The sequence below is a fragment of the Vicia villosa genome, linkage group LG6 (assembly GCF_029867415.1).
Source record: "Vicia villosa cultivar HV-30 ecotype Madison, WI linkage group LG6, Vvil1.0, whole genome shotgun sequence".
In the NCBI taxonomy this organism is placed as follows: Eukaryota; Viridiplantae; Streptophyta; class Magnoliopsida; order Fabales; family Fabaceae; genus Vicia; species Vicia villosa.
Window position 1 is genome coordinate 106209471 of NC_081185.1, and position 22120 is coordinate 106231590.

Here is a 22120-nt window from a genome sequence, read left to right on the forward strand (position 1 = left end):
AGCTTTCCGCCTACTATTTCCGTTGTCCGACCTTAAAATAACAATTCCAAATCCATGTTTGTGAGCTTCCTTCCGAACCCAATCAATCAATTGTTCGCGACTACCGAAGCTCCGATCATTTGTAAAATGTTGCTGAACATCGACCGCATCGATCATAGGAGTAATGTCAATAACCGGATCGTTATTAACGTTGACAATTTCCGGAACTATGCCTCCATCGTCTTGCACAATGTTGTCCGGATGCACCATACCTAACAAATGAAAAAATTATCAAAAGTTGGCCAAAACTGTTTTTTTTTTACTGCCAGGCCTATTTTCGGAAGTTCATTTCCGAAATATGTTAGGTAATATATTTTGGAAATGAACTTCCGAACCATATCAGTTTTCAGCATAAATTTGTTGAATCAATGTAGTGAAATAGGGGATGAAATGAGTGATGTTTACCTGAAATTGATGCTTTCTATGCTCCCTTTAACGTGATCAACGGTTTGAAACTTGATTTTATGGCGAAAAATAGATGGAGATTGATTGGGTTTTAGAGAGGGGTTTGAGAAGTTTTGGAGAAAAATGATGAAATAGTGAAGGAGGGAAATTTGTATATGCAGCAACAGTTTCGGAAATGAACTTCCGAAAATATGCACGGATTTTGAATTATTTTGACTTCGGAAATGCACTTCCGAATTGTGGAATTTTTTTTAAAAAAAAAGCGCTTCGGAAGTTCATTTCCGAAGCAGGGGTAATTTGAGATTTTCGCTGGGGGTGATCCCCATAGGGAGGTGGCTAAAGAAATTTTCAAAATTAATATTTATGCATTGTATATTATTTTTCTTATTTACATTCGCAACCATTGAAGTAATCAAGTAGAGACAAGTCCACAGAGCAAGAACAAATGGAACCGTAAAAGCCGTTGGATTTCATTTCACGAGAGAAACGAAAGATCTCACGAACACTGCATTACACATTGCACATTACGCAAAACAAAACGCAAAATCGCTTCATCGATCCTTCAAATCAATTAATCGCTTTTCTACCAAAATCGCTTCTCACTTACTCAACCTTCCATTCATTTCACGCAAATTTTTCCTTTCCCACATTACGCTAACTTAATTCATCAACAAACTTTTCAGATTCTCCGCCACTCTCCAGATTCTTCTCTCTGTAAGCATTTTCTATATCAAATAGTAATCTGCATTCGCCAATTTCTTCTTCGTTATTTTTGTTTTGAAATTTTCCCCAATTTTATTAGCTTTTGTAATTCTAGATTTAAGATTTAATGTTGGAATGGTGTTTTTTTTTTGTTGCAATATAATGAACCATGATTGATTTTGTGTATTTGGGTCTTTGATCTTCAACTTGGCGTTGTTGGGTTTTATTGTTCTGCTAAACCTTAAAATTCTCATTTTTGTTTTTGTTTGAATTGTGGGTAGTGTTGCTTATTAGAAGAAGTTGGAATAGAAATTTTAGCTGGGAAAATGGAGGATGATAAGAAAAGAAGAAAAAACAAGAAGAAAAAGAACAAGCAAAACAAGAATGTAGATGCTGGGGTTGGAGAAACAGCTACTAGGGTTCAGAATCTGGTGAATAATGGTAAGGACGAGCATGGTAGTATTTCTGAGCCTGTGGTAAATTCGATTGGGGATGGAGTCAATGATGCTAAGGATAAGCCTGCTAGTCTTTCTGAGGCTGCGTCGAATTCGATTGGGGATGGGGGAACATATACCAGTGATCAAAGTCTGGTCAATGAAGCTACGGGTAGGCTTGCTAGTCTTTCTGAGTCTGTGCCGAATTCGATTGGGGATGGAGATACAAGCGATCAAAATCTGGTGAGTAATGTAAAGGATGGACATGCTAATCTTTCAGAGGCTGTGGTAAACTTAAATGGGGATGGAGAAACTTTAACGAGGGATCAGAATCTTGTGAATAGTGGTAAGGGTGAGTCCTCTCAGCTTTTGGGGACAGCTGATGACCAAAGTGTGAGTGTGGATTGGAATGGAAATGTGGAAGTTCCAAACAGAGATCTGAATGTGTTGAAAAGCGGAGAGGACGAGCCCTCTCAACCGTTGGACTCTGCAGATGGGCAAAGTACTGATATGGATTCCAATGGACATCTGCCAAATGGTAAAAAATGTGTAAGTTTTCCTTCAATCAATATAGATTTTCACCTTTTTTTTAGTGTAATGGTGTTTTATGATCACGATTCATGACTAGTTCTATATGTTTCAATTGATGGTTCATGAAACAAACTGCGTCTTTGCTAGCCATTGTTATCATTTTTCATTGAAACTGGGTAATTTAGTTTGAACTTATTGTTTCCCAATTCAGGTTCTATATAGTGTTTCTAGGTGTCTGCAACTCGTTCTGCAAGCCATATATGGCCAAAAAGTTCGACCCCCTAGTTATGCAAACAAATAAAAAAATGCTCCGCAATTGAGTGTTTGTGGACATGAATGCATTGCCAAACTAGATGGAATTACCTTTTGACATGCCATGTCAGTCTGTCAGAAGATGTAGTAAAAAAATTGGGAAATAAAAATGATATTCGCCCAACAGAATTTGTTAAAGATGTCTTAAAAGTTTTGTTCATTTTCCTACAAATATATATGTTACCATGTTTAATTCTTACAAATTTTTAATATGCCCGTCTTTTCTTTCGACAGGACATATCAGACAAAACAATTAGAAAATTAAAAGGAGAAAATGCCGTGCTCATTCAGAGAGAGGTAATATTTTACTGAAGAAATTCATGTCCTTTATTTAAGAACCTATGCTTCAATGGTTTTTAACTTGCAAGGCATATCCCTCTACAGACCATATCAGAAGAGACTATCCAAAAATTAAAAGACGAAAATGATAAACACATTCGTAAAGAGGTAGTATTTTGTCTAAGATATATATGTCCTTTGTTTTATTATGCCTCAATGTTTTTATAATATGGACTGTGTATCGATACAAAGGTCATGTCAGAAGAGAGAATCAGGAAGCTGAACGAAGAAATTAATATGCACATTCTGAAAGAGGTAATGTTTTACCCGAGAAATATCTATTACTTAATTTTCGGAAGTAATGTTCCACTGTTCTACAGACCATATCTGACGAGACAATCCGGAAATTGAATGAACAAAAGGACATGCTTGTGCAAAAGGAGGTGATATATTTTAAATTTTATTTGGTGACATTTATTCTTTTTAAGTAATGTTTATAGGTTGAAAATTTCTTTCAACACATATAATCTATCTTTGCACAGGTTGAATTAGAAGAGAGTATCAGAAAAATGAAAAAAGAACTTGATATGCATGTTAAGAAAGAGGTAGTGTTTTATGTAAAAATATATCCTTTGTTTGAGCCCTTAGGTTTCAGCTTTTTATAACACATACAGCCTATCATTCCACAGGCCATATTAGAAGATACAATTAGAAAATTGAATAAAGGAAATGACATTCACATGCAAGAAGAGGTAATATACTTTAAATTCATCCAAGAAATATATGTTCTTTGTTTAAAATTTTTAACATATAGCATATCTCAAAACAGGCCACTTCGAAAGAGACAATAAGAAAATTGATAGAAGAAAATGAAGGGCACACTCAGAAAGAGGTAATTTTACTTTAGGTTATGTTTGGATTGATGGAATGTGACGGAATGGAGCGGAATGAAATGGAATAATATTATGTTCCATTGTTTGGATTGGTAAAAAGAGGATGAAATGGAGCGGAACATGACGGAATGCATTCCATCCTATTTTTCATTTCATCCAATTTGTGGTGTATGTAATGAACTAATTTATTCTGTTGCGTTCCGTCAAATTATTAAAAATACACAAACAATGGAATGAAATCTATATTCCGTTCCGCTCCACTCTATTCCGTCATGTTCCATTCCACTCCGTTCCATTCTATTCCGTCAATCAACTTCATCTACCAGATTTATTTAATTTATTTAATTTATTACTTACATGCTTGTATAATATACCACACAGTCACCTATATTCTTTTGCACAAATGCATATAATCCATCTTTATGCAGGCCTTAGTAGAAGAGACAATTACAAAATTGAAAGAAGAAATTGATAAACACATTAGTAAAGAGGTACTGTAAGTTTTATCATAAGAGGTATTTGTGTTGCTGTCTATTTTGCAACTTTATATGCACTTTCTTAATAGCAGCCTAGATGGAAATCATAGAAAAAAGGACTAAAATGGAGCTTTATTTCTAATGAAATCTGTTATTACTTATTATAACTATTTTCATGTCTACCACTTATTTTGCCTTTCTTTTACAGGCTACCCTGGAAGAGATTATCAATAAAATAAAAACTGAAAATGAGTTACAGACACATAAAGAGGTAATTAAATTTAAATTGAACAGTTTTGTTGAATGTGTTCATGGCTCTTACATCATCATGTCTGTGGAAGATCATTTTTGGTGCAATAAGTCTCTTTTTAAATGGAAATGCTCTAGTATAATGAAACTCCAAGAGACACTAGTTATTTCTTCAATATAAGCTAATCCAAACCACTATTTGAATTATATTTTTCTTACATATGTTTAACTACTGAGTAGTATATTTAACTGGATTATCTGCAGACTGATCTAGAGGTGAGAACTGCACAACTGCAGAATGAGAATCATTCCTTATTTCAAAAAGCGGTGAGTGTGTTTAACTGCTTATTTTGCAATTTTATATGTACTTTCTTAATATTAGTCTAGAAGGAAATCATAGAAAAAAGAACTAAAGTTGAGATTTATTTCTAAAAAAATTCTGTTATAAACTATTTTCATGTCTACCACTTATTTTGCCTTTCTTTTACAGGTTACCTTGGAAGAGATCATCAATAAATTAAAAACTGAAAACGAATTACAGAAACATACAAAGGTAAATAAATTTGAATAGAACGATTTTGTTGAATGTGTTCATGGCTCTTACACCATCATGTCTGAGGATCATTGTTTTTGGAAAAATAAGTCTCTTTTTAAAAGAAAATGCTCTACTATAAGGAAGCTCCAAGAAACTCCAATTATTTCCTAAATATAAGCTAATTCAAACGCTTATTTGAATAATATTTTTCTTATATATGTTTAATTACTACTAACTAATATATTTAATTGGAGTATCTGCAGACTGATCTAGAGGTGAGAATTGCACAATTGCAGAATGAGTATAATTCCTTACTTCAAAAAGAGGTGAGCGTGTTTTAATACATACATATATTATTTTAAATATTTAAGGACATTTATTTGAAGATATTGCTTAAGAATATGTTTAATATTATATCAAATGCAGGCTGGGTTGGTGGAAAGAACAAATCTGTTGCTGAGTGAAAAGGTTGTTTTGAGCCCAGTTTCTTCAACTTTCAACTTTGCAAATTCTTTCATTCAGTGTTTATATAACCTTTGCTGGTTTCCCCCCTTTAGCTGTTGATATAAGAATAATATCAAGATGTTTAATATTCAGTATTATATCATTTATGCATGCAGGATGAATTGATGGAAAAAACCAACATGTTACAGATTGAAAAGGTAGTTTTGAGCCTAGCTTCATCAACTTTGCAATTTCTTGCGTTCACTGTTTATTTAACCGTAGGCTGTAGCTGATTTCACCCCTCTTAGCTGCTTATATAAGCATAGTATTTATGTATTCTTCTGTTAATGGAATTGTGGTTTAAATTCTAAATCAACTATACTTTGTCCCACAGGAGGGTTTCGAGCAGAAAGTAAGTATTCTGGAGAGCAAGTTGAGTTCCCTTAGTGAGAAAGAGGTAATAACTTTGTCACCTGTGTTATGTGTTATTGTATTGTGTATATTTGGTTTGCTTAACTCTCAGTAATCAGTATAGGGCATTAGGTATAGTCAGCACCTAATTTTGACAAGGTGTTTAATATGAGGTATTTTTTATCAAGATGTTTAATATTTAACGTTATACTTTATCACATGCAGGCTGGATTGGTGGGAAATACAAGTCTGTTACTGCGTGAGAAGGTAGTTTTAAGAATAGCTTCATTAACTTTGCGATTTCCTTCATTAACCGTTTATTTAACCTTGGCTGATTTCATCCCTCCTTGCTGCTTATATAAGAATAATACTTTGATTTATTTTTCTGTTAATGACATTGTAGTTTAAATTCTTAAATTCTGCCATACATTTGTTGCACAGGAGGGTTTAGAGCAGAAACTAAATATTCTGGAGAGCAATTTGAGCTCCTTTAATGAGAAAGAGGTAATAACTTGTCAATTCCCTCCTGTGTTATTGCATTGAGTATATTTTGTTTGTTGAAACTGTGACCTTAAACTTTTTGTATCAAGTATACTCAACACCCAATTTTGACCGGACACTTTTTTTTAATAAAAGAAGTAATTGGATTTTAATAAATCAGTTTTTGATGAATATGTTGATGTCTCTCGTGCATTATTAATTTTATTCTTATATACATTTTTTACTAAAAGGAAAATTATACCGGACAACTGTATGACCTGCGACAGGACAGTGTTGGGCTTTAAAGAATCACCGCAAAAAAATTAATTAAGTGTAGCTGAGATGAGGATGTTGGATTAGATTTGTGGTCAAAATAGATGAGATAAATTTAGAAATGGCAATATTTGAGAGTGTTGGGGTAGCACATATAATAGAAAAGACGGTCAAAACTAGACTTAATTAACGCATGTAGAGAGAAAACTTGAAGATTATGTACGAAGGAGAGTAGATTAAATAGAGGGTAGGTAAACCGTTGGAGGTAGACGAAGACTTAGAAAAATTATAAGACAAACTATTAAGAAATATCACGAGATTAATGAGATAGATAGAAGCATGGTATTTGATAATTGATAGTACATTATGATGTCGTTTGATCCATGAAGCCGATCCAACTTAAGGGGGCAAGACTTGGTTGTTGTTGTTGTATATACATTTTTCTACTTCTATATTTAACTTGATTAACTACAGAACGGTCTGGAAATGAGAATAGCACAATTGCAGAGTGAGAATAATTCCTTACTTCAAAAAGAGGTGCGTGACTTAATTTCTCTCCCTTTTCTTGATTTAGGAGCGTTGAGTTAGATAAATTATTTATCAAGATTTTTCATATTCAATACTATAATCTTATGCAGACTGGATTTATTGAAAAAACCAATCAGTTGCTGAATGAAAAAACCATTTTGACCCTAAAAGTGGTTAGAACTACTTCTCCAACTCATTTCTTACATTTATTGTTTATTTAACCTTAGTTCATCCTCTCTCCCCTGACGACGGTTCGGTTAGTGAAAGTTTAGTTGAAATTCTAAATCCAATATACATTATTTTACAGGAAAGTTTAGAGCAAAAAATAAATCTCCTGGAGAGCGATTTGAGTTTATCTGTTGAGGAAGAGGTAATACCTTGTCTATTCTCTATCAGATTATTGTATTGAATATATTGATCGTTTAATCAACAACCTTAACTTTCGTTAATAGGTTAGCAATTGTAAGCAACCAATCCTTAGCGTCTAATACGTAAACAAAAAGTGTAATGAAATGCATTATTTTGAAATCAATAAAAAAAACTACTCTAGCTCAATTTTCAAAACACTCCACAAGGCCCAATACATTTTGTATTTTCTTGTCATGAGTTCCACATCGGAAAATATGTGGCCTGAAGATATGCTTATACTGTTATACATCAACGTCTTCACGGGCTGTTGAATATTTTTCTTTGCATGTCATATACATCATGTTTATTCCTTCTTCAATGTCTTCACTTTTTTTTCAACGGAGGGCAAGAAATATTCTTCCACATGACTTTTCTTCAAAAACAATCTATTTTGATATATGTTCAAATCACTTGGTGATAGTTCTGTACTCAGAATAGGATAAGTAAGCTGAACGCCATAATTTAGGACCTACTCAGTCGAGTAAGCAGGAATGATTACGTATGGTCGGGCTAGGGTAAAGGTACTAGAGTACCCGGAGCCTTATGTTGTAATTACTAATTGAATTGGAAGCATCAAATGTTCATCATAACAGTTTTCTGGTAGTTTGAGGTGAAGAATCAGCAGAATAGTACAAGTATGGTAGTTAAAAATCCTGATTTGAATCGTAAATCCCACGATTTTGTGATGGTGCTTACCCTCTGCGACTAAGAGTATACACATAATCTTATTTTGGTGGAATTGGATGGAATTGCCCCTGTAAGTTGTTGAATTGAATAACTTCTCTTGTTTGAGACTTATGAGTTATGAGTTTGTCTGACTTATGGATTTTCTTATGCTATTATGCAGAGATGCTTATGAATGAATTTAAATTTATTTAAGTATTTGAAGTGTGATTTAAGGTTTTAATTATCTTGTGATTTTGTACCTTACAAGAGATTGTATGTTTAATTTGCAGAACTCAGCTAAAGAAGTTATTTCAAATCTGAAAGGAAACACCAGCATGCTACAAGTGCAGGTATGTACCGGACGTATATACAACTAATAATACATGAATATTTTATACTGAAGAACTTAAGAAAGTGTTAGGATACTATTTTCAGTTTCAGGTATCATTGTCCTTAATTTCCTCATCACTATCTCTGAAACACTATTATGTAGTGTTCAGTTCTGGAATCAGGTTCCTATCAATATAGATTGGATTGTTATCACAAGTGTGAGCCATAACTTGTATGAGTAGAGTTTTATGAGCACCAAAGCGGGTTCCGTTGTGTTGGTGAATGAGAAACATAAATGTTTCCCAAATTTTTCTTAATTAGACGCTCTGGCTAACTTCTGTAACAATTCAGGCTATAGTTTTAGTTGTTTTGGTCTGAATTCGGATTCGTTAATACCTTTGTTTTGGCTTAATTAATGTTATTTTTTTTGGCTATCTTGATTGCCTTCTGACAAATGTTTTTCTTCTTTTCTCCAACTTCCATTATTTATAAAAATTGACTGGATGAATTACCCTCACATATTGTTTTTTTGGTCACGTCAATTTTGTAACAAACCTGTGTTAATTCTGATATGGAAATTAAAAACAAAGCTTGGCAGGTGGCAGAGTTGGAAGAGTCCAAGAATAATCTTTTGCTAGAAAACCAACAATTGAGGGAAAATGTGTCAGGTCTTCATTCAACAGTCCAGAATCTTGAAAGCAGTATCTCTTTTTCCGCTTCACAGGGTGCATTTGCAAAGGTTTATTTTTATGTTTAAAATCTACAATATATTCATTCATAGAAAAATGCATTTTCTTGAAATCCTTGAAATAAGGAAATCGTAGATAGTTTTACACGATTAGAAAGGGATTTTTTTAATTATTATTTGTCAAGTGTGTTCATGACTTGAAGCAGGGAGGAAGAAGAACCTTTCTTTCCTTGCCTTTATGTTGCCTCTGACAATATTTTGCTTAACGATGGACAGGACGGTGCTTCTGAAAATGAAGAGTTTAAATCTCAAATTGAAGAGGCCTATATGTTAGTGGAGAAATTGATGGCAGAAAATGCTGATCTTGTTGAGAAGGTAAATATGCAGGGTTCTTGATGATTTTGTTAATGACTTACTAAAATATTTGATTTTTTTCTTCCTTGTATTAGTAGATTTAAATTGATTGGTTAGATTTTTTAGATAGCGTAATGTGTTCTCAAGCCATTTATATCCTCAGGTCCACAAGCTATGTGTTGAGATGGATCGACGAGACACAGAAATTTCAATTTCTGAAGTTACTGGATCTGATGGTTTAACTGAATTTGTTAAACCTGCTGAGCCCGAATCATCTGAGGCTACGTCTATATCTGCACCGGAGTCGGATTCATTGGAAAAGACCTCGGCGGTGAATGGTAGTAGCGACTCTTTTCACGCCGGACATGGTGTTGGAGTAATTTCAAACTCTTCACTACCTGATGATGATACTGACGAAATTGTTCAAATTCCACTTGATGATAACGATGCAAGAGATCTACAGCTGCAGGATGCCAAGAATGTGGAAAGTGATGATGCTGTGCCAATAACAGATGCTCCTCTTATTGGTGCTCCATTTCGTCTGATATCATTTTTTGCTAAGTATGTCAGTGGTGCTGATTTGATTGACCAAAAGTCTTCAAACACCAGTAATTGATTTTTAATAGTGGCTTAAAAACACGGTCATCATTTTTATTTGGCCGTCGATAACATACAGTAACCTCACTCACCTTAGTCAGAATACCAATATAGGTTGGGCCAATTTTAATCTATGCATGCCAATTCTTTGAACATATTAGGAAATATTGTATCAGGAAGGAATACAGAGTTCTATATTGTGTGATCTTTAATTCTCTTTGCTTTCAAAGTTGGAAATGATACTTTTAAAAATTTGCATCGAGTACGAATCTATGGTGCATTTGGTTAGAATCTTTGGTGCGTTTGGCTAAACAGTTTAATTGAACTCTTTTTGAATAAATATTTATCATAGAAGTGTTCATATATAAGTCATTCCTATAATGAGAGAATGTTGTTGAGTTGTTGCCATGTCCTATAATTTAATGATCCGTTTTGGTGAATTGATCCCGAATTCCTAAATCCTTTAGTTATGGGTCCCTTTTTAAGTTTTTTTATTTTTTATTTTTTTTTATATATAGTTTTTCTAAACCTTAGAGAAATAGTTTCATTGTGTTGGTTACTTTGTGATATGGGTGTCATTCTTTTTAAACCAACTCCTATTTATTGTGATAACAAAAGTGTCACACAAATTGTCCACAACTTGGTCTTTCATGAACGTACCAAATTTATTGAGATTGATTGTTACTTCACTCGTCATCATCTTCTGCATGGGACAATTACTTTATTGTTTGTCTCCTCTGCTATACAAATTGCTGATTTGTTTACGAAGATGCATTTCATTAAACACTTTCTTTTCTGATTGACAAACTCTCGATGCTCTATGCTAATGGATCTTGAGTTTGAGGGGAGGCTTAGTTATTATTATTAATATATTAGTTTATTGTATCTTTGTAAGGTTAGTTCGGTCTTTTCTAACTTTTAGTATTTATACTCTAGTCTAACCTTTACTCTTTACTTTTTGTTCATTCTATTGAAACCATAAGCCACAAGTTCTTTCTCTACGTTTCTATATGTTTACTATTGTTAACAGATTTATCAACTATAGGCAATGGAAAAACTTGCCGCTTGACAAGGTTATTGATATCATATCAGTAACATTATGATCAGTTGACACCTTCATCACTTTTACTTCCCTTCTTTCAATTATTTCTATGACAAAATGCAGCTTAAAATCAACGTGCTTGGTCCTTTCATGATAAGCTGAATTCTTGGACAGATGTATGGGACTTTGACTGTCACAACACAATGGATAGTGATTACCTGGTCTCGAAGCTTCGGTTTCTTAGCAAAACCTTCTTGTCACAATGATTCTTTTACAGCTTCAATGAGGACAATGTATTATGCTTCAGTGGTTGATAGGGCTAAAACCTTCTGGAGTGTTGTTTTCCAACTGATTGTTATGCAAAATATAGTGAAAATATATCCAAAAAGATATTTTCTGGTGTCCATACATCCTACATATTTAGAGTCCACAAATCCTTCACTTTTCCCTTGGTCATCATGATCCATGGCTCCACCATAAATCAGGACTCTACTTAGGGATCCTTTTATGTATCTTAGGATCCATTAGCTTGCCAATGAGCCTTTTCAAGATTAGCCATGTACCTGCTTACAATACTCATAACATATGTTATGTTTGCTCTGGTGCATACCATATCATACATCAAAGAACCTACTATACTAGCATATGGTATACTATCTACATAGGCTCTTTCAACTACATTAATTAGAGTTTGTGTGGCATTTAGCTTGAATTGTTGGGTTATATGAGTTGTGACAAGTTTTGAGTTTGTCATTACAAACATGTCAAGATCTTCCTTAGATACATCTCTTAAGATAAGCACAACATAGAATGCTCCCTATCCCTCTTGATATCAACGCCTAAGATCCTTGTGGCAGTTCCAAGATCCTTCATCTCAAATTCATGGTTGAATTTACCCTTATTATTTTTTCAACACAATTGCTTGCTATGAGGATGTCATCCACTTAGAGCAATAACATGATAAAGCAATTTTCAGGAAGGAATCTAAAAGAGACACAATGATCAAACTGCCTCATTGTGAAACATATGTGCGCCATAAATTTGTCAAAACTCCCATTCCATTGCCTAGGAGATTGTTTTAGGCCATATAGTAACCTGTCCAGCTTACATACATAATCATTCTTTCCCTTTTCTTCATACCTTTAAGGTTGCTTCATCAAAACTATTTCATCCAGGTCACCATATAGAAAAGCAGTTGTCACATCCATTTGCTCTAATTATAGATCAGCCCTAGCAACCATGGAAAAGTATTATGATGGACCTATGCTTCACAATAGAGGAGAATACATCATTGAAATCCACTCATTTCTTTTAAGTGAAGCCTATTTTAACCATCCTTTCCTTGAATCTCATTGAAACCACTCCCTAGATTCCTCTTTTTACCTTGAATATCCATTTGCAGCTGACTAATCTAGACCATGCAGGTCGCTTGATCAGGTTCCAAGTATTATTTTCATGAAGAGACTTTATCTCATCATCCATGGATTTCAACCACTTTTTCATATCTTTGTTTCTCATAGCATCTTTGTAGTCTCTAGGTTCTTCATCAAGAATTTCACTTAGAAAGATTAGGGAAAAAGCTATAAAACCAGCATAACCAAGTCTCTGAGGTGGCGTGATGATTCTCCTAGTTCTGCCCCTAGCTAACAGGTAGTCATTTTCAATTTCTTCATTTGCTTCAACATCTTGTGCTTCTTCTGCAATGTCATCTTGGTTTCTTCATGATTTTGCACTTCATTCTCTATGTGTTCCACCTCAATAAGAACTTCTTCATGATCATTTTCTTATTCAGAGATTATTGGCTTTGTGCAAGTATCATCAAATTTCTTAAAAGCCATCTCAGCTTCATTGAAGACTACATCATGACTAGTAATGCATTTATTGTGGCCTGGTTCCAAGCACCACAATCTATAGGCCTTGACACCTTTAGGATATCCAAGGAACATACGTTTTACACCCTTGGTTCACTTAGTCTTGCCTGGTGTGAGCATAAGCTACGCAACCAAATACTCAGAGTCTGTCCAGGTTTGGTGGATGCCCTGAATAGACCTCATCAGGTGTTTTCATCCCCGAGGTGGTTAAAGGATATCAGGTAAGCAACGGTCATCATAGCTTCTGCTAAAAAAATATTCTTCAACCCACCACTAACCAATATGTATCTCACAATTTCCAAGATTATTCAATTGAACCTTTCAGCAAGACCATTTTGTTGAGGAGTACATGTTGTAGTCTTGTGCCTAGAGTTAATCTCATGTTTAACTCTATAAACCCACATCTTTTCAAAAGCCTTTTTACCTTTAGGAAACTTCACTAAATCATAAGTGTGATTATCATGAAATGATTTCATCTCGTCGTGCATTGTATCTAACCAATTTTGATTTTCTTCACTTTCCATGGCCTCTTGAAAAACCCAGGTTTACCTTCATCAGTCAAGGTCACATTCTCATCATAATTATACCTTCTTGAAGGATGTCTTTGCCTGTTAGACCTCATAAGTTGAACTTCAAATGATTCTGGAGCTTCACCAAGAGTCACATCATGTGACATATTATTCTCACCTTCATCATCATTAGTTAGAATATTCACCTCATCTCCAAGTTATTGAGCATCATCATAATCATTTGGCTCACCATTATGGTTATCACCACCAATAGTATCCAGTTTATGAATAGGTAATCGAACTGGATCAATATTAGACAAACTGATATCTTTCTTAGGTGTAGTATTCTCCACCTTAACAATGTCTTCAATAGTTTGGTCTTCCATAAACACCACACCGTGGCTTCTGATAAGCTTCTTCCTTATATGATCATACAAGTTATAACCAAACTCATCTTGCCCATAGCCGAAGAAGATACATTGTTTTGACTTTGCATCCAACTTGGATCTTTTATCGTTTGGAATATGCACAAAATCCTTACAAACAAAGACTCTTAAATGATCATACTTGTCATTCTTTTTAAACTAAATTTTGTATGGAACTTCATTGTTCAAAGTAACAATAGGAATTAGATTAAGAACATGCACTGCCGTGTAAAGTGCCTCACCCTAATAATGATTGGGCAACTTATCTTCAGAGAGCATACACATAACTCTCTCAATTAGTGTTTGATTCATCCTCTCTGCTAAACCATTCAATTGAGGAGCTTTAGGAGGAGTCTTTTCATTTGCAATGCCATGCTTCTTGCAATATGCATCAAATGGTCCACAATACTCACCATCATTGTCAAAGCGAACATATTTCAGGTTCTCGCATGTCTTCCTTTCAACCAAAGTATTAAAATTCTTTGAAATTTTATAAAATTTGGTCTTTTGTATTAAAGGTATAAACCCATAGTTTTCTAGAACAATCATTAATAAAGGTAACAAAATAAAGTGCACCACTAAAGGATTTTACCTTTAATGGACCACAAGCATCAGAATGTACCAATTGAAGCAACTTTGACTTTCTTGAGGGAGGATGTCTCTTGAAAGATACTCTATAAATGTTTCCATGTCGATAGCATTCACACTGTTCTTAGCATTCAAAGATTTTTTTTCAATATAGTTTTAAAATCTTCTCCCCTATAGCCACAACCAAGTTACCTTTATTGAGTTTCCACTTTCCAGGACCAAAGTGATTGTCATAACTACAATCATCAAGCATATGCACAAAGGTCAAATTAAAGCGAACATTTGGAGCATGTTTCACACCTCTAAGCGACAATTGCATTCCCATGTTAATTTGCAATTAAACATCACTACCACTAATTAACTTAGATACACCATCATTATCCATCTTCAACACTCCAATGCTACCAAAAATATAAGATGCGAAGAAAACCTTCCTTGGTGTGACATGTAATGTAACATCACCATCAACTATCCACATGCGGTTCTATGATACAAGATTAACAGACTCATGATCACCGAGAATAATAAGATCATCACTAGTAGCAGTAGTAACACGATTATTATCATGATCTTCATGATCTCTTTGTTTAGACTTGCCTTTCTTGCATTTGTTATCCTTTTCCCACTAATAACAATACTTATGTGTGTGTTCTGTTTTGTGACAATAATAACACTCTAAATTCTTGTATCGTGGCTTGGACTTGCTTCTACTATTCTCTATACCACCCTTCAGTTCCCTTTTTTGACTTCTCCCCCTATTTTCAGTGGCAAGTACCTCTGATTAAGATGAAGAGCCTTGCACATTCCTTCTCATCTCCTCATTAATAATAAAACTCTTAGCCGCTTCCAAAGAAACAACACCTCTAAAAATAGAACTTGTGATAGAAACCTGAAACGTCTCTCCAGACTAGTAAAGATAACAATAAAAATAGTCCCAAAAGTTCATCAAAAAATTTAATATCCATTTATGACATCTAATTAAGGAGTCCATGAAATTCACTCAAGTGATCTGAAATAGAAGTCCCCTCCTTATACTTCAAACTTATGAGGTTATTCAACAAGAACAATTTATTATTCCCTAATTTAGAGGCATACAAAGACTTTATATTCTCCCACAAAGTTTTTACATGCGTCTCATTAGCTATATAATTGTAAACATTATCTTCTACATATTGTCGAGTAAAACCACATACATGTAGATATTTAAACTCTCATTCTTCATCAGACAAAGAATCCGACTTTGCAGAACTAAACACCGATAAATGCAATTTCTTCTCAAATATTAAGTATTTCATCTTTCCCTTCCGTAAATGGTAAATTGAACCATTCAACAATACCATCTTCATATTTATATTTGACTCCATTATTCAAACAAGTAAAAATAGCCCTTAACCAAGAGCTCTGATGCCACTTTGACGGGAAATTAACACACAATAACAGAATAATATGCAACAGATATAAAATTTCCCAAACTTGTAAGAACCTTGAGATTCAGCAACATATATATGACAACAAGTAAAACAAATAAAGACACAAGAGAACACCAATATTTTAACATGGAAAATCCCTCAATGTGAGAGTAAAAACCACAATTCGTCCGGAACAAAGAAACAACTCTACTATAATCAAATAATGGCACAAGAGATTCTTAAAGTGATTCACAAACTAATGTTAACAACCGCAAAATCACAAAACAAACTAGCTTACAAATAAGAATCAAGAAGCTGAAAAATTACCAAACTGTCAAAAGGTATACACAAGTATTGTGAATATGCCCTCAAAATTCGAGCTCAATCCAATGGTTAACAAATTCAGAATCGCCGATTTCGTAAGACTGGTTGCAAAAAAAATAAATGGAATTAGGGTTCTCCTTTTCTCTCTATTTCTCACAACCCTAAATTGACTCTCTCCACTTATAAGTGAGACAAATGGGCTAATCATATTTGAGTCTTTCTCCACATAAAAAAGAGTCCAAAGTGATTCCAACACGATAAAATTAAACATGTGAAAATTGACAGATACTTTAACAATGAGAAAATTGATCATGGTATCATTATAATTCACTATGTGTCATCATATCATCAAACAACATGGAATTTGACCAAAACTCTTCCAATATACTCCCTCCATTCCTTTTTATAAACAAAATTTGACTTTTTAGATTTATTGAAAAACCAATATATCTGAATTATATATAGACCAAATACATTAATTGTTCATTGAATCTAAAAAGTAGAGTTTTGCTTATAATAAAAAATGGAAGAAATACACATATAAATATCTTAGAACAAAATCTTTGTACGGTAGATATCTATCACATAGGTAAAGGGAGGAGTATAGATAATTATTATAAATAATCATAATTAATATGATTTGGAACTATTTACTATGTACGTTTGTAAAAGTTGGGGATTATTCATTACATCTTACACTTTCTGGTCAGTGTTATAAACAACAACAATAAAAATTTAGGTTTATTGAATAATTAATGTATCTGATATATAATAATGACCGGATATATCATTTATTCATTAAATTTAAAAAGTGTTTTTTTACTTATAATAGTGACTGGAGATTAGAGGTGGAAATAGGCCAGGCCGATAACAGGGGCCTACAGGCTAGCCTATATAGGCTCAGGCTAGACCATACATTATTTTTAAATAGAAAAGGCCTAGGCTTTTTTATAAGCCTATTTAGTTAAAAATGTTAGGCCTCGGACCCTAAAAAAAGCCTTTTAAGCCTATCAGGCCGGCCTATTTGAATAAATATGAATACTTTTTTTATTATCATTATATTATATTTTGTACTTTGAATTAAAATACATTAATGAAACTTGGTTATCTTGAAGAACTTGTGAAAATAAGATGAAAACACCTTATGAACATTGTTCTCATATGTTCTTTTAATTAGTTAGTCTATTTAAGCATTATTTTAATTGCTTAATTACATATGTCTAAAACAAATAGGCTTTTATGTAGGTTAACAGGCTAATCAGGCCTTCGAAAAGGCCAGACTCAGGCCTAAAAAACAAGCTTACGACAGGCTACAGGCCAGGCTTATACTTCAGTTTTTTTGACAGGCCAGATTTAGGCTTGGCAAAGCCTAGCTCGGCCCAACCTATTTCCACCCCTACCGGAGATGTATATTTTATTCACACACTTAAACATTTTAAAATCGAGACACATCAAATGCACTAAACTCGCTCGGAACACGCTAAGGTAAATGTCCGGATTTTGGAATGAGAGTAATGTTTCTTTCATGCTAACCATATTGTTCTTTCTCTAGCCAATCAGGGGTTGCATCAAATGGTATTGAAAATGTGTATCCAATTAATTATGGAATTTGTAAAATTTCGAAATCTAAACCTATTAATGCTTTATAAGTTGGAAAAGTGTATTTTCTTTTAATAATCCCTCTGATTTTCATGGAAAAAATGGCTCCATAATTCAACATTCAGTTATTTGAATTCAACACACATTGAAATTCTCAATGAGATTGATGATTCTTGTAACTTCTCAAACTGTTTTGAAGATGGACATATTAATAATCCCACAAATCAAACACAAATTTTTGAGTGTTTTATTCAAGTCCAACTGAATAAACTTATCTCTTGAGTCAGATATGACTCATATGATCATAATTTAAATGTGAATAAAATGATTATTAGTATTAAAAAAAAGAGGAGTTTATATAATTATAGAAAAAAATTCATTTTATTTTATCTCTCTAAATTATACTAGTTTATTTTTGAAATAAAATTATTAATTTATTAATATCAACAATTTATTTACATGAATGATACTTGTCCAGTTAAACCAACTCAAATAATAACTATTCAGAAACATCCAATGCAGAAACACAGTTAATAATTGTTCGGAAACATCAGATACAGTGACATAGGTTTGAACTCGTAATGTCTCACTTATTTCATCTATTTCATCCACACAATAAAGTTGGACCTATATCATGTAATCTATTTCTGCATTATTTGTATATGTATAAGATCAAATTCAAATCCATGATTTCTCTGCATATTGCAGAATGCAGATAACACATAATGCATCTTTACTTTCTTTTCCACTTTGAGCTTTATAATTTGAAACATCCCATCCTTCTAAAAAAGAAAATGAGATAAGAATTACAACATAAATAACATGTTACAATTGCTTCATGCAGAACCAGATACTACTATAAGAGACCAAAAGGCTCAGGTAGGTTCTCAAATCCATTATCAAATAATAAGGAGCCTTGATCAAATTTATCATCAACACTATGCAGCCAGTTAGTATTCTTCAAATCTTCTTTAAGCAAGAGCGCGTCATAACGAGAGCTCTCGTATACGTCAATTTCACTCAGTTTGGCTGAGTATTGTCTTTCATCTATCTCTCTTCCTTTTACCATATTCCTATTGATTCCGTTTACCACGTCAAAATGGGATCCGTTGCTTTTGTTTAGTATGTTTCCGTTCGCTTCGATAGATGTTGGTGGAGCACTTGAACCGCGATGATATTGACTCTTGGGCGTGGAATTTCGAATACTTTGTGGAAAGAGTGTAGTGCTTGATAGTGCACGATGGTTTCCTGAGCCGTTCCTTATGTCCTGTTAAACAGAAAAGTACATGTAAATCGGGTTTGCGAGATAGAACATACTTGCTTGAAACATACATCTTCTCAAAATAGAGTATACGTACCATGTGCTTGATTGCCATATCCAAGGATTTCTTTGAGATATTCCTCCCGAATCCAGAGTTGTCAGTTGCGTTGGTTGAGGCTTTAACTGATCTTCTTGCAGCTACCTCAGGAGCATGTGAAATTTTTCTAGGTTCGTGAACATCGGTATGATGGCCATTGCTGTTGCTAAATCCACGACTTTTACTGATAGGTTCTGTCGATCTTCCTCTACTGACAATAGGAGACGAAGCTCGCCTTGGCATATTAACTGACGGTTGAGTTTCAGAACTGTTTCCCTTCAAAGTGTTGGCACCAGGACGGGACCTACCTGCAGAGACTGGCCTATCAGGTAACGTTGTTCTGAGGTTTGGTGGTGTATCAAGGGGAAAATCGGGTGGAACAACAGGCTGTGGTGGGGGCCGGATTCGTGGACTCGGTGAGCTTGGCCGTGAGGATGGTGCTGAACTACGTCCGTTCAATGAAACACGACCAGCTGAAGTTGAAGAACTTGTTGCTGAGGAAGGAGAAAGAGATGGTATTGAACTCCTACGAGTGGGAGTAGAAGGACGAGATAACGAACGAGTTGATGGTGCAGATGGGGAATGTAAGTTTGCAGGAACCTGAGGCCTAGAACTAGGAGTGGAAGGCCTTGAGCTTTGAGATATTGGTCTAGGCTTTTCAGTTGTAGAGCTCGTTGAAACTGTACGTATTCTGGAGGGTGTTGACGACCTTGATGGTGTTGTGCGGGAAGTAGGAGTTGAAGGCCTTGCCGAAGATGTTGAACGGGTTATCGGGGAAGATGGTCTAATGTAAGATGAAACTGATGCTGAGCTTGTGTTGAGGATATTTGTGGAGGAGGATCTGTTTGAAGAATAGTTGTTGTTATATTGTGAGTGCGAAGTGGAGATCGAAGGACGAGTCACTGAACTGCTTCTTGCTGGTCTAGAGTGATTGTTGTTGCTCTCAGATTGTGATACCGAAAGCTGAAACAAACATGACTAAGAAGTTAAACATGATTAACAACACCTAACACATCATTTTCAAACAGGCCAATCAATATATTGTGAATTAGTTCTCTAAGTAATCCACTAACTGGTGAATTACCATAGGCATATTGATTAAGGACACCAACTTATGAAACAGAACATGTATACATTTTCATCGCTTTCGCCCTTGTGAGAACAAATATATAAGCAATGACACCGGTAACATGTACCAAAAATTTTGTAGAAAAAGGATAGATAAATTTATAAACTCTGAGAAAACCACACATACCCTTGAGGCCTTAGTGGTAGAAGTTGATCTACTCAAACTTCTTCTCGGAGGCGCCAAGGTTGTCTGTGATTCACTTTCTGATGGTGGAAAAACCGGGGTTCCAGGGGGAGTGAGAAGCCTATTAACATAAAACAGCGATTATAATTACAAACTAAACCATCAATAGTAATTCGCATCCACGCGTGCAATAATCAATAACTCGAGCTATTTAGCGTCGCATTTCCTCACTTCAAATAGTAATCCAACAACTAAAACAACATAACTTAGATTTATCTGAATTGGCTATGAGTTCCATCATAAATATTTATCTGCAACAATTTCCAAATCTAGCAATGATCTAATAATATAATCTTTTCTAACATAAACTTCTAATAATGCACATAAAAACAACAACATCAATTTCCATCCATCTTTCTTCTCTCGGCCGAATTCAATCTACTAATGACAGATCCTTATGAAATGAGTGTAAATTGTAGCATGCATACACACATACCAATCATAATCATGCTTTCCTCCTTCTACAGATGCCATCATATCCTCAATCCCATTTCTAGCCGGCTTTGCTCCTCCGACTGAGAGTCTCCCCAATTTCACAGAAACTAAATCCACAAAATAGCAATCAATTAATATCATAAAAAAAACAACATAAAAACAAGACAAAAATTGCATAAACCATAGACTAAATCCTAATTAGTAAACATCCTTAACAAGACAAAAATTGCAGAAACCATAGACTAAAGCCTAATTTGTAAACAACCTTAACAAGACAAAAATAGCTTAAACTAATTGACATCATGCAAAAAAACACAACTCTCACAATCAAGTAATTTCTTAATTGAACACCAACTATCCATAAAGCTACTTTTTTTTCCTCCCATTTTGACATAACCAAACATGACATCCTTTTCATTAAACTAAAATGAAACAACCCAAAGACAAAAAAAAAACATGTTTTTCGGAGAAATTAAGAATGAGAAACAAAAAGGGTTGATGAAAGCACCATCAGAAGAGTCATCTGAAGAAGGTAGAGAGAGTGACCGACGGTTGTTGGAGAATAGATCAAGGGCGTTATCATCATGGTTGTTGTGGTTGGAAACACCATTAGAATGATTATTGAAGGTGCTGCTTCGTCGGTGATGGTTGATGGATCCATAGAGAGAGTCTCTTCCATTCCTACCATTCATCATGGTTGGTTTGGTTGATTGATTCCACTGTCACTCCAACAAAAACAGCAACAACAAGAACAAGAACGAGAACGAGAAGAAGGAAGATCTAGAAATTGTGACAATGCATTGAATGTGCTAGATTAGATCTGCACGTGGTTGGTTATGTGTTGGTTCATCTTCTTCATCTAATCTAGAATGATGAATGATTTGTTTTGGCTTGCTTGTTGAGGTGGGAGTGTCAGGGACAATAATAAAAAAAATGATGAGAGGAGGGTGAGGGTGAAATTGATATATGAATGAATACTCACCATCACATGGTTTATTTTTTATTATGGCCCACTCTTTTGCTTGCTTACTTCCTCATAGATCAAGGATCTATTGCTTGCTAATGTGTGTGTCCCATTGGCACATGGCTTGTGATAGCTACAACCTTCCTTTCTTTTTCTTCTCTATTTCTTTGTTTCTCAAGAATTTAATGATAGACAAATTTAATATTTTTTATTAGAATATTATTTTATTACTTTTTACTATGAGATTATT

General features: G+C 34.3%; 2 protein-coding genes across 4 annotated transcripts; one reads left to right on the forward strand and one right to left on the reverse strand.

Moving 5' to 3' along the window:
• Positions 1 to 922: 922 nt before the first annotated feature.
• Positions 923 to 10867, forward strand: LOC131609481 (uncharacterized). Of its 3 annotated transcripts, XM_058881179.1 has the most exons (26): positions 923 to 1158; positions 1428 to 2129; positions 2658 to 2720; positions 2808 to 2870; positions 2955 to 3017; positions 3083 to 3145; positions 3245 to 3307; positions 3392 to 3454; positions 3532 to 3594; positions 4024 to 4086; positions 4280 to 4342; positions 4585 to 4647; positions 4811 to 4873; positions 5119 to 5181; positions 5282 to 5323; positions 5476 to 5517; positions 5694 to 5756; positions 5936 to 5977; positions 6152 to 6214; positions 6938 to 7000; positions 7102 to 7164; positions 7299 to 7361; positions 8356 to 8415; positions 8994 to 9134; positions 9360 to 9458; positions 9601 to 10864. In XM_058881179.1, exons 2-26 carry the CDS (start codon positions 1473 to 1475, stop codon positions 10051 to 10053), a joined length of 2607 nt encoding a protein of 868 aa, XP_058737162.1. In that variant the 5' UTR covers positions 923 to 1158; positions 1428 to 1472; the 3' UTR covers positions 10054 to 10864. The 3 variants fall into 3 exon arrangements, with proteins under 3 accessions (XP_058737162.1, XP_058737163.1, XP_058737164.1); XM_058881180.1 differs by lacking the exons at positions 6938 to 7000; positions 7102 to 7164; positions 7299 to 7361 and having other exon boundaries at positions 9601 to 10865; XM_058881181.1 differs by lacking the exons at positions 2955 to 3017; positions 3083 to 3145; positions 3245 to 3307; ... (1 more) ...; positions 3532 to 3594; positions 4024 to 4086 and having other exon boundaries at positions 9601 to 10867.
• Positions 10868 to 18518: 7651 nt separating this feature from the next.
• On the reverse strand, positions 18519 to 21917 carry LOC131609482 (uncharacterized). Its single transcript, XM_058881182.1, has 5 exons — positions 21415 to 21917; positions 20908 to 21013; positions 20415 to 20532; positions 19160 to 20122; positions 18519 to 19068 (listed from the first exon to the last, which is right to left on the reverse strand). Exons 1-5 carry the CDS (start codon positions 21599 to 21601, stop codon positions 18658 to 18660), a joined length of 1785 nt encoding a protein of 594 aa, XP_058737165.1. The 5' UTR covers positions 21602 to 21917; the 3' UTR covers positions 18519 to 18657.
• Positions 21918 to 22120: the final 203 nt, after the last annotated feature.

What these genes read in the sequence shown, in the direction of transcription:
- LOC131609481 (XM_058881179.1), top strand. Translation starts at nt 1,473, where the DNA reads ATGGAGGATGATAAGAAAAGAAGAAAAAACAAGAAGAAAAAGAACAAG. An exon ending in ATATGCATGTTAAGAAAGAG is followed by an intron (nt 3,308 to 3,391) that starts GTAGTGTTTTAT and finishes ATCATTCCACAG; the next exon opens with GCCATATTAGAAGATACAAT. An exon ending in GTTCCCTTAGTGAGAAAGAG is followed by an intron (nt 5,757 to 5,935) that starts GTAATAACTTTG and finishes TATCACATGCAG; the next exon opens with GCTGGATTGGTGGGAAATAC.
- LOC131609482 (XM_058881182.1), bottom strand. Translation starts at nt 21,601, where the DNA reads ATGATGAATGGTAGGAATGGAAGAGACTCTCTCTATGGATCCATCAAC. An exon ending in GGAAAGCATGATTATGATTG is followed by an intron (nt 20,533 to 20,907) that starts GTATGTGTGTAT and finishes TTATGTTAATAG; the next exon opens with GCTTCTCACTCCCCCTGGAA. An exon ending in CTACCACTAAGGCCTCAAGG is followed by an intron (nt 20,123 to 20,414) that starts GTATGTGTGGTT and finishes TGTTTGTTTCAG; the next exon opens with CTTTCGGTATCACAATCTGA.